The 13,286-nt window shown below is 41.7% G+C and overlaps 1 protein-coding gene across 1 annotated transcript in view; it reads left to right on the top strand.

Annotated features, from left to right (window-relative positions):
- The window catches only part of ZER1 (zyg-11 related cell cycle regulator), a 1,037,134-nt gene that overhangs the window by 267,010 nt on the left and 756,838 nt on the right, over positions 1–13,286 (top strand). The window contains exon 7 of the mRNA XM_044058124.1: positions 2,334–2,480. Within this exon, the coding sequence (XP_043914059.1) occupies positions 2,334–2,480 (147 nt within the window). The remainder of the gene's footprint in view (positions 1–2,333; positions 2,481–13,286) is intronic.

The raw sequence follows: 13,286 nt of genomic DNA on the forward strand, positions 1-13,286 counted from the left end.
TGAACAGTAGCTACTAATGTCTGGCTGGTTGATCTTTTATACAGTTGTTTCTTGGCATCTCCATTTCAATCTATGTCACATCTTACAAGACTTTTTTATTTTAATGAAAACCGTAAATAAAAAAACAAAACAAAAAAAACACGCACACACCCATAACTTATTAACTTAAAACAAACACACAAAACTGTGTACATTTTCAAATAATGAAGGTTAACCCTTCTGATAGAAATGTTTTGACCAAATCGACTGCTGCACCCAAAAGCATCAGCTAGCCTATAATTAAGGGTTATCTATGCTAAAGCACATGTTGCAACCTGTGCTTCTGCTTACACAAATTGCTGTCTGCTCTTGTCTTATCTTTATTTCCCTTCCAAATTTGAGAAGCAGCTTATATGCTTTCAGAAAACATTAACTTTTAGCCTTAAGAAAAAGTGCATTGGGTATATTCAAATAAAACTAAATTATGCATTTTTCTAGTAAATGCTTTAAAGCATTTAGTTGCCAAAAAAGCTGCTATCTCTTTTTCACTTCCAGTAATTTCAAACTTTATTTGTTTACTGAGCTGCTTATCCTTGTATCTTTTAATGTTATGTTTCTCTCAGTAATCAGTGAACAGACCTCTCAGTTTATTGCCTTCACCTTTAGAAAGATTGTTTACATGGAAAATAAGACTATAATAGAATGTACTTCTCAACTAATACTGGATATTTATTTGCTAAATGAAAACTATTTATAACATTGCCTGTGGACCTTTATGTGGTGTCAGGTCTGAGCTCTCTCAGTATCTGTTTATGTGATGCTTGTGATTAAAAGCTTATGTAAACTAATTTTGATTGCATTTGCTGAGACTATCTTAACAGGTTGTTGTGTCTTTCGTCTTTTCCTGGTTAGGGGTTGCCACAGCGGAACTCCGGTCCGCTAATGATTGGCAGTTGATTTTTAGGTGCTGAGTTGCTGGCCCTAATGCACAACCTTCAACGAAGGTATGCCCATTCACGCATGTCTCCACAGAAGATGCTCTAGCTGAGAATCGAACGGGACAACGTCTTGCTGTGAGGCGACAATGCTACCGCAGCACCACTACCGCGGATGATGAATTTTATTGAAGCTTAGAGTTAAAGTATAACTTTGCCAGTGATGCTAGTGTGAGAATTAACCTTGGATTAGTTCAGTTATTTAGACTATTCTTGTGCACGTCCAAATGTCTGGAAGAGACTGTCATTTACATGAAGAGAACCTGTAAGAAGATGAACTTTGTAGAAATGGTTATGCTTCAATTACTTGCCCCATATTGTGACAAATCCAGATGAAGAGAAAACAGAGTAAAATAACCTGCTACTTTATCCTACTGTGAGGCAAGTTTTTTTCTAATCTAAATATTTGAGGGATACTGTTATTTTAAACAAAAAGCTGTTTTTTGCCTGCAGTACATATACTTATGCACGTAGAATATGATCGCTTTAATAATATAATGGCTTAGTGTAGCTGCTGTGCGGATTTGGGCATCAGGTGAGTATTGTTGCCCCTGCAAGTTTTGTGACTTACAGAGTATATTTAAATTTGTTTGGTAAATGGCTGAGGATGGAGAGAGAGTAGGTAGATGAGAGTGCAGGATGTAGGCAGGGAATGGGGCAATTAGCGAGTAGAAAAAAGTAGTCTGTAATTGGAGTAAGATGTTTGATGGGAAGAGTTTTGCCACAAGGCACTTTTAGTGACAATATATGTAACTATGTAACTTCTCTGTGAAGATTAGTAGATAGATACGGAGACCCTTAAAGAAAGTCAAGTGTTATAACTATGTAAGGAACCTATGTCACATTTGAAGAGGAAGTGTAAATGTGTGTGTGTGTCTATTTATACATGTTCATATGTTTGTGTGAGTGTGTGTGTATATATATATATATATATATATATATATATATATATATATATATATATATATATATAAGATGTACATATACAGTGTAAGATTGTATTGCAGTGCTTGCATATTACAGTAATGGTTAATGTATACAGTGGCACACTAAAAGGATTATACATGCATGTAAGTTATGTAATTGTGATACTGAAACTCTGAAAATATTTTGTTAAAAAAAGTTTGGAGTTTGTTTTGCAACCTTCAGCTGCTAGCAGCATGACTGAGCAAATTACTTGACCTTCAAAGTGCCCCATCCCCAAACATAGCCAGTTCTGTTTATTAGGCCTACCACATTTACAGAAAAAAAGTAATAAAATCACTTGTAACTGATCTTTATGGTTTCTGTACTGAACAAGAGAGAGAGAGAATTGTTTTTCTCAAGTTCTGTTGTTATAGAAATTTTCTTTTTTGCTAGGTAACTGGTGGCAAGAATGAAGATCAGATTTTGAATGCTATTGAGGCATATACAGAGTACAGACCAGAAATTGCATCTCGGGCCCTCAACCACCTATTTGACATAACTCGCACAGAACACTGTGAGCAAGTTTTAAGGGCTTTAAAGGCAAGTAGACAGTCTGATTTTATAAATCAACAAAGTTATTGTCATAAGCCATTAATTGCTGATTGAGTAACCTCTGATACCTTGTAGAGACTTTGAAAAAATATGCAAAAGCATAATTATTTTATTTTTAGTAGCTTGTATATTGCTTTTGTCTTTACAACTGCATAAAAAAATGTAATTATCACTGCTTCACTTTTACGTTTATGTTGTTTACTCGCCTTTGATATAATCTACTAGTGACATGTCTTTTCTCCCTCCATCTGAAATTAAATAGCCGTGTTTCAGATGGAGGCGTTTTGTGATTGGGTCAGGACTGATGAGGCAGTGTAGTCGTTATGTGACATGCCATTACTGAAGTTCATTGCATGTCTGATTCTGAGTGGCTTACTGGACATGCTTGCTAGTGCTAGGAACTGAAATTAAAAAAAAAAAAAAAAAACTACCTTCACAGATGATGGAACCACTCTCTGCTGCTTGGCGGTCACCATAACGGGAATGAAAGGGTCTGTACACTTCTTCTCTATTTGGGAAAGAATGGGTCTATAGAGCAAGTGATGGGGGGCTTGACTGTCACAAGGGTGGGAGAAAAAAAGAACAAAACAAACAAAAAGTAATCTGTTTTACCATGAGACATCAATGGAATGAGAGTTCATATCTCACTGCCACCATCTCCTTGGGTATCCACTATTAACTAACCGTAATTTAGAAGATGTCTTGGTATGCTGTTCGTGTATAACATCTTTCTAAGTATACCATTTTGGGTAACTGTTTCAGGGGTGTGTATAGGATTTGAAATATTTATTATTGTTTTGTTCTTAGATGTTCATCGTGCATACAGCTGCAGTAATCACATATGGGTTCTCTGCCGTCAGGCGGTCCCTCGGTCGGCCGAATTCCAAAGTCTTGGTCCGGCGTCGGTTGTTGTCGCTTTCTCTTCTAACGTCAGTGAGGCCAGAGTATATAAGACACAGCCGACACCATGTTCTTCAGTCTTTTTTGCCGTGCGGTGCCCGAAGCAGAACCAGTTCACAAGTGCCGGTCGGCCAGCTCCTGAATTACGAATATTTTGGAATCCGAAGTCTTCATTAAAGCTAAGTACCCCGTTGGGGAAACTTTTCTTGCCTCAGACCAATGTCAGAAAAAGTTAATAATTGTATTTCTTGTGGGAAGCAAATACCGCATAAGGATTTCCATTCCCGCTGCATACCTTGTTTGTGCCCAGATCACGACGTCTCGGGCTGTAGCTTTTGCGCTACCTTCAATAAACGCACTATTAAGCGTCGGGCGGAGTTCGCCCAGCACTACTTTGGTAAAGCTTTTGATTATAAAATGTCGTCGGACACTCCGACTACCGTTTTGACCAAAAAACGCAAGGAAAAGGACCGACACGCGAGGCCCGCGGTCCCCGCCAACACCACGCCAAAACAGGCTACACGTGGTCCGGTTCTCAGCGAGACGCCTTTGCAGTCCCTGACTACCGACAACACTTCTTTGGCGGTGTCCTCTGTACCCGAGACCGCTGGGTCTTCGGCCCTTTCCCAGACTACAACCGAAGCCTCTGCTAATGTTGAGCCTACTAATGTGGATAGGTCCACCTCCACCCATGGTGTATTTAGGCCCTCATCTTCTTTTTCAATTAAGGCCTTTACTAAATCCAAAGCAGCCAGGCAGCCCATGAGGCCTGTTGTACAGGGCCCATCTCCAGGTCCCATGCCTAAAAAACAGATGCTTAAAATGGCTGAGGATTTAATTACTCTTATCAGAGGTTCTCAACCCCCTCCAGACAAGAGACCCAGAGTGGAGGAAGATTCTCCCTCTTCTGATCAGGGATCCATTTTATCAGAACATTCTGATGCAGAGGAACACTCTTACTCTCCTTTTGAGGATTCGGATGCAGAACAGTCCATTCCTCTGTATCCCTCCTGAGGATTTTTCCTTTGGGGAAACCTTACACACCTTGAGGGAACACTTCCATTGGGAAGGCCAAGACTTTTCAGATTCCAAGAAAAGACTTAGGGAATTTCTTTTGTTACCTCAACACAGACCTCTGGCTATACCCCTGTTTTGGACATACTGGATGATGTCTATTCGAGGCTTGTCTTAACCCGGATTCTCTGCCTCCTGCACCAGTCAAACCTGATAGGTATTACAGAGTACCCAGCTCTCACCAATTTCTCTTCAAAAGCCATAATGCTGACCCTGAAACCATTTCACAAGGCCCCAAGGGATTGAAGGCCTCCACTGCCAAAAATCCACTTCCTGCACAAATAAGGTCAAGATCTTTGGAAAGGTGGGGAAAAAGGTATATACCTCGCCACCCTAGCCATGAGGGCTTTAAATTGTCAGTTTCATATGCTTAAATATCAACAGTTCCTGTTATCACAACTGAGGAACAAAATGTCTCAACCTGAACAACAAGATTTAAAGGAGTTACAGGATATGATGCATAGTGCAGAACAAGTGGGTAAACACACTTTACAATGTGGTTATGATGCCCTAGAGGCCTCAAGTAGAGCGGCAGCTACAGGATCAGTCATTCGCAGACACGCCTGGCTTAGGGAACAAAATTTACCTGATCATGTGAAAGCTAAACTTCTAGATGCTCCTTTACAAAAGGATGTGCTGTTTGGTACTAATGCTGAGGAGATACTACGGAAAATGGAAGAAAAAGCCAAATCTATGCAAACTGTCAAAGCTTTCTTACAGGTCCAACCACCACGTTTTAGCAGAAATTGGCCTTCAAAAACTGGTCCTTTCCAGCCACTGACAAGCCCCAAAGAGGTAGATACAGACGCACAAGGGGCAGAGGGCAATCACAAGGATCATATAGAGGCCGACAATGGCAAACTCCAGCACCAAGAGGTGGCGAAGACAGTGCACAACAATACAGGAAGCAAACCCAATGACTCCCTCATTTCCATGCCAAGCATGTCTCAGCTGGCAGCACCTTTGGGAGGAAAACTAGCACTATTTGCAAGCAATTGGCATATTGTCACAACAGACAAATGGATCCTGGACATTATAAACAGAGGCTACAGATTTCAATTTCACACTCTTCCAAAAATGAGAGGCATGCCAAACCTGCCACAAAATCAAAGGGCAGAGGCACAACTGCAAATTTCAAAGCTCATAAGCATGCGAGCTATTCAAGAGGTACCTACCCACCAACAAGGTCAAGGTTTTTATTCAAGACTTTTCCTGGTACCAAGGAAAGGAACCGACTGGAGACCCATTTTGGACTTATCCACCCTAAACACATTTCTAATCGTACCAAAATTCAAGATGCTCACATTACAGCAGCTTCTTCCCATGCTGGGCAAGGAGTTCTGGCTGGTAACATTGGACCTCAAGGAGGCATACCTGCATGTCCCAATCAGACAAAGCTGCAGAAGATACCTCAGATTTCTTGCAGGTTCAATCCACTATCAATTCTCTGCATTGCCCTTTGGCTTATCTACTGCGCAGAGTATTCACAAAGTGCCTGGCATCAGTGATTGCCTACTGCAGACTTCAAGGGATACAAATTTACCCTTATCTGGACGACTGCCTGATCCAAGCCGACAGCAAGAACATACTTCTGGAACATCTGGCATATGTGACACGGTTACTGCTTTCTCTGGGATATACAATCAACAAAGAGAAATCAAGGCTAACACCATCCCAGAAAATAACTTTCCTGGGTGCCAACTTGGACACAAACACCCAGATGGCCTACCTTACACCAGAAAAACAAGGGCAACTATCTCAGTACTTCAAAATACTAGCAAAAGTACCAGGCTTACTGCAAGGAAAATCCTGCAGGCTCTGGGATTCATGGCATCTTGCATTCTATTAACCCCATTTGCAAAGCTGCATATGAGGAAACTTCAATGGTACCTAAAACCTATGGTCTCAACACAGTCACAGTTTGGAAACAATAATACCAATAATTCCATGTTTGCAAAAGGAATTTCTATGGTGGGCCCAAGCATGTCAAGCAAACAAAGGCCTCCCATTCTGCAAGCCTCAAGCAAAACAAGTCATAACCACAGACGCCTCAGACTACGCCTGGGGGCACATGACGAACAGGTGCATTCAGGGCAAATGGTCCCAAAAAGAAAAGCATCTTCACATCAATCAAAAAAGAAATGCTAGCAGTAATAAATGCAATTACAGCTTTCAAGGACTTCCTGCATCCAGGACAATTACTGATAAGAACAGACAACACCACGGTAATGTGGTACATAAACAAACAAGGAGGAACACATTCATACCCCTTGTGCAGACTAGCCATGACTCTTTGGAACTTGGCTCTGGAAAGACAAATCGAACTTCAAGCACAGTACTTGCCAGGATTGGAAAACACACTGGCAGACAATCTAAGCAGAAAAATGACAGATCCACACGAATGGAAGTTACATCCTCAGGTGTTTGCAGAAATAATCCAAGCATGGGGAGGCCAGACATAGATCTTTTTGCCTCCCACAGGAATCATCAATTGGAAAAGTTTTGTTCAAAGACTTTTCACCCAAAGGCCTGGAGAGTGGACGCCCTTTCATTCAGTTGGACAGCATGGACAGTTTACGCATTCCCACCTCTGCCTCTTCTGCCCAAGGTGCTTTTGAAAGCAAGAACAGACAAACCGAAGATGTTACTGATTGCTCCAGATTGGCCAAGGCAACACTGGTACCCACTCCTGAGGAGCCTAACACATACTCCTCCCTGGTCCCTGCCTCTAATGCCTCTTCTGCTGACTCAGCACAGCTACAAAACTCTTCACAGTCAGCTGAAAACACTCAATCTCGCTGCATGGAAAATTCCTTAACACCACAACAGAACCTACTCTCCAAGGAGGTACAGGATGTCATTTTGGAGGCCAGAAGGCCAGCTACAAGAAAAGCTTACTCCGCAAAATGGAAGCGGTTTTGCTCTTGGAATGAGAAAAAAGGCCAGGACCATAGACAACTGAACTTGCCTCAGGTATTACAGTACCTAGCGGAGCTATTGAACAATGGACTTTCTTTTTCTTCCATAAAAATCCATGCCTCAGCCATCTCTGCAGAATTCAGCACTGATCCTCCTTTATTTTCTCACCCACTCTTACGACAGTTCCTCAGAGGGGCAAAGAATATAAGACCACCAAGGAAACAACGAATACCAGCCTGGGATCTTAATTACATACTAGAAAAATTAACATTGCCTCCTTTTGAACCAGCTGCCTCAACAGATTTGCAATATTTGTCCTGGAAGACAGCATTCCTTTTGGCCATCACTTCAGCTCGTAGGGTTTCTGAACTTCAGGCCCTCATGGCGGTGCAGCCCTTTCTCATTTTCCATCAAGACAGGGTTTCCCTTCGTACCAACCCGTCATTTATGCCTAAAGTGGTATCCAGGGTAGCTTTAAATCAAGCCATACACCTACCCACCTTTTACCCCAATCCTCAAAACAAAGGGGAAAGGCTGCTACACTCCTTAGACATCCATCGGCAGCTTCGTTATTATTTGGACAGAACAAAGTCTTTCAGGAAATCAGAACAACTCTTTGTGTCTTATGCTGTAGGGGCTCAAGGGAAGCCAGTTACAAAACAGACTATTTCAAAGTGGATAGGTCACTGCATACAGTTTTGTTACTCCTATCATGGAAAATCTGTTCCTGCAGGTATCAGATCCCACTCCACCAGGGCCACAGCTACCTCTACAGCCTTCCTCAGAGGAGTTCCTACCAAAGATATTTTGGAGGCAGCCACTTGGAGTTCTGTACATACCTTCACAAAACACTACCATCTGCCTTTATATTCCAGAACAAGAGCAGGTTTTGCCACTGCTGTTTTGCAGGGCATTCTGGCTCAACCCAGTTCCTCCTAGTACCTACCACCCAGTACATAGCTTTGGGATTCTACCCATATGTGATTACTGCAGCTGTATGCACGATGAACATAGTACAGTTTTGTAACTACCATAAATGTAGATGTTCGAGTGCTAATACAGCTGCAGTACAGGTTTCCCTCCCTCCTTCCCCACTTGGTAAAGGCATGAGGCCTAGCAACCTCTTCATACTACCTGACTGGGTTATCCGGCTATGTTTTATTTGCTTGTTACCACTGATTTTGGATTATATTGCATTGCTTGTATATGTATATAAGCACTATTTAGGTATTGCCTTCCTTCTGGGGGCACCTGACATCTGGGAAGAAAGACTGAAGAACATGGTGTCGGCTGTGTCTTATATACTCTGGCCTCACTGACGTCAGAAGAGAAAGCGACGACAACCGACGCTGGACCAAGACTTTGGAATTCGGCCGACCGAGGGACCGCCTGACGGCAGAGAACCCATATGTGATTACTGCAGCTGTATTAGCACTCGAACATCTACATTTATGGTAGGTACAAAACTGTACTTTTTTCATATTCCTGCAGATCCTAGTGGCTAACAGGTTGATGGGAATCAGTAGCATCATTGGCTCTGATGTAGGCTGTTTTGCAGCAACACTGTGGTTAGATCCCTACTATACTTACCATACACACTTAGGTACAAAACTTTTTTGAATTATTAACCAACTGATTATTACAGCCAGTTGGGAGGGCTATGCCCTCCTTATAGGTATGTATGATGTTTACTAGGGACTACTACATTTAGTTGATGGTTGAATATGACACAAGCAGGAATGACTATTAACCTTCCTGTTGATATGTGGTGTGTTTACGCTTAATTGAGTATAAACCATAATACTAGCGATAAGGTCTGATGTAGGGCCCTTTGACACATACACTTATCTGTGTTTTATCAAGTTTTTTTCATTTCTTTTGCGAACCGTTATGGCTATAAAGTGGATACAGTGGATGGATTATTGAACCTGGCCAGGTAGTGTTTTCTGGTCACTAATGCCACTATAGGATTGGGATATTACATATCTTCATACCAGTTGACTATTGTTTTTTCATATTATGTTCCCTCTTTTGGGGGGGGGGTTTATATGTCTTTGGGATATTTACAGTTTTCTGGAATCTGGGGTTCCTTTGGTGGCTTGTTCGGACAAAGTTACTGAGCCTTTGGTGGCATCCTAGTTCCCTGCTTTTCATTGGAATATTTGGTTGGATTGTGAGCTTAGTCATGGATCTTGAATCTATTTTGAATGGCCTATGTGCCGGTAGAAATTACATAAGAGTGTTTGGGATCTTGAATGAGAATGGCATTGACAAGGATGCTTCTAATATGGATCCAGTTGACAGCTGCAATCTTGCATTCAGTAAGCTTGGTAGGGGGATGAAAACCCTTAGAATGAATATTTGGCATCTGAAGCTCTTCAGAGCCTATGAGAATAAGGGGATTACGCCCAGAGGACTCAGGGTTCTTATTCACCCCCTAGTGGGCAAGATGGATGATGTGTTGGTTAAAGACTGGAACCTGGCACTCCAGCAGGCTTCCATGTCTTTTGTACACATCCTGAGCTCATATTATGAGCGGATGATTGACACGAATATTGCGGAAGTGAAAACACTCTGTGAAGAATCCAAAAGATATGAGGGTCAACCTCAATATGCTGTTTGAACAAGTTATCAAAGGAGCTTCTCACCTTTGAGAAACAGACACAGGACAAAAAAATAAGAAAATTCAATAAGGATGTAACAGATTATAACAGGGGCAAACCTTTTGAGGTGTCAAAAACTGTGAAATTTTCTGAGACCAGTAGACCGGTTGGGGCAATCAGTAGGAAGAGACCTAGATCCATTTTGAAAAGGACCGATACTTATCTTAGCAGTACTTCTGCTGAGGAATCCTCAGCTACTGATATAGATAGTGCCAGCACCCGGGAATCACCCACCCCCAAAAAGCAACGGAACGTGGATCATCCTTTAGATGTAGTGGGAGGCGGGGTGGCAGGAAACACAGGAACAGTAATAGTTACGGTGGAGGGTCTACTGCAGACTCTAATGACACACTAGCCAACAATTGTCACAATGTTTTGAATGTATCCAGTGTAATTTTAACAGAAGAGCAGAAACAGCTTCTTAATAAAGGTTTGAACTTTGTGCCCGGCTTTTTTGTGGATGAAACTTATATGGTATCTGACCTATATGATTTTTGCTGCAGACTTAACCTTAAACTGTTTTTTTCCGTTGACAATTCTCAAAGATCTACTGAGTTCAGATTCCATAAGTCCAGTTTTCAGCCACCTATGAATAAACATGTGTCCATCTTTTTACAGGCTGTGCTCAAAGATTTACATTTCAACACTGGTGAGTCTTAAGTATTGGGTCATAATCTAACTGTTGGGCAAAATGAAGAGTTACAGGTGCTTAAGGACAATCATAAGGGTGGTCATTGTACCTGCGGACAAGGGAGGGGCAGTAGTCATATTGGTCACAATTATCTTGATGAAGGTAAGGGACAGTTGTCCAACCCACGTCACTATATGGCTATGCCCTTGGATCCCACATTAAATTTTAAGAAGGACATTGATTCATTTCTGAGTCAAGCTGTGGATGAGGGCATCATTACAGAGGTGGTCAAATCCCATTTAACTGTCAGGGATTCCCAGAAGCAAATCATGTACCTCTTGCCCAAAATCCGTAAATCTTTAACTAAATCACCAGGTCGGCCCATTGTTTCAGGGATTGGCTCATTAACTGAACCTCTCTCTGCCTTTTTGACCCAATATCTTAAACCCCTTTTGAATCTCATCAGGGCACGCATACAAGACACCACACAGTTTTTGAAAATTTTGTCAGAAACACATCTTGAACCTGGGTGGCTCCTTTGTACATTAGATGTCAAGGCCCTGTATACAAACATCCCCCATTGGGCCGGTCTTCAAGCCTTGCAGTTTTGGCTGGAGCGTGCCAGTTTATATCCTGCTGGATTCAACACTTTGCTTCTGTGTATGGTGGAGCATGTGCTGAATAAACATGTTTTTTATTTTCTGGGGCAATGTTATTGGCAGATTCAGGGTACCGCAAAGGGTGCCCCATTTGCACCGATCTATGCAGATTTGTTCATGAACTTTTTGGAAGAGCAACTAATATATGATTCCTCTCATAACTTGTATATTGATGAAATTGACATCTGGTGGAGATATCTGGATGACTGCTGGATGGTATGGCAAGCAGATATGGGTTTTCTTCTCGAGTTTGTCCAATACCTTAATGACAATAAGTGGGGTATTGAGTTCACTTTGAGCTCGGATATTAACAAAATCAATTTTTTGGATGTCACCGTTCGGAGAAACCTGGACAATACTCTGAGTACCAAAGTTTTTCGTAAATACCCTCAGTATAATAACCTGCTTCATGCTACCAGTTTACATCCTAGCCATACCATCCACAGCATCCCAAAATCCGAATTTCTTCATATGAAGAGAATTAGTTCCACTCAAGAGGATTATGACTCTTCTCAGCAGGACCTCTGTGATAGATTTCGGAATAGGGGATACAGGGACTTTGACATAATTTCTGCCAGTAATTAGGCCAGAACCAAGACAGGATGTTCCCTATTGGATTATAAGGTTAAAACTAGGGCGAATACCAGTGATACCATCAGGTTCATTACCACATTGGGCGAAACACCAACATCATCAAAGACACTATTCACAAACATTGGAATGTTCTTTTGGCAAATGACAACTTACGACCAATCTTAGGGACCAGATGTCAATTTTCATTTAGGAAAGGCAAAACGTTGGGTTCCCACTTTTCCCACTTTAAACATACTGGTAGTGGGGGTACTATATACCAACAACTCACCCTGTCTGGGGATACTCTTTTTGACACCTTCCCTTGTGGACATTGTTCTTCATGCCTTTATGTAAGCAAACTTAAACAATTTACCAGTAAAAATACCAGTAAAGTGTATGACATCAAATTCTTTGGGAATTGTGGAACTGACTGGATTATTTATTTGGCTACCTGCAAATGTTCAGCCTTTTATGTTGGTCAGATATCTCGTCCACTAAGAATACATATGTCTGAACATTGTAGCGATATGCGTAATAAACTGGAAATGAATGCCCTATATAGGCACTGCCTGACACATACGAATGCAGAATTTCATTTTATGATCATTGACAGAATTGCTGGTAATAGGAATAACATGCAGGGATGGCATAGTATCCTGAATAGGAAAGAAAATGTTTGGATTATAAAGCTGGGGGGGGCTTTTCCAACCTGGATTAAATGACCATTTATAGTGCTGTATATTTTTTTCTGCATATATTTTTTCTGCATGTACTTTTTGTAATAATTTGTATTTCTACTTTATGTATTGAATTACAGTTATTATTTGTGCTTAATTGAAGGAGGTGATGTCCTTCAAGGATGCATCTGCAGTCCTTACAAATGGGTTGTCATGCAGTTATTCGGGTATAAAGGCATCAGCCTCAGTCTTCTTGCCGCGGCCGCCCTAAGCAGAAGCTGTTCGCAAGTGCCCGGTCGGTCAGATCCAGAGATTACATGTCAGAGAAAGTTAATAACTGTTTATCTTGTGGGAAACAAATACCTCATAAAGATTTCCACTCCTATTGCATACATTGTTTAGGCCCAGACCATCCTCTGACTACAAATAACCAAAAAGCCAAAAAAAAAAAACCCGACATCAGGGGGTCCGCGGGTTTCGCTGAAACCTCTTCTATACTGGTAGAAGAGATCCAGCCTTCTGTTGCGATTTCACAGGATTTCTCAGACACCATTCCACTAGATATTTCTACCCCTGCATGTGGAGCTGCTAGGCCTCCTCCAGCTATTTTGCCAGGGCTAAAGCAGCCAAAACTTCCAAACCTGTGCCTGCCAAGCCCTCTCACAGGCCCAGCACCAGCTCCGGCACAGGATCTCATC

Source organism: Protopterus annectens, chromosome 16.part0 (genome assembly GCF_019279795.1).
Source record: "Protopterus annectens isolate FY-2018-M chromosome 16.part0, PAN1.0, whole genome shotgun sequence".
Lineage (NCBI taxonomy): Eukaryota > Metazoa > Chordata > Ceratodontiformes > Protopteridae > Protopterus > Protopterus annectens.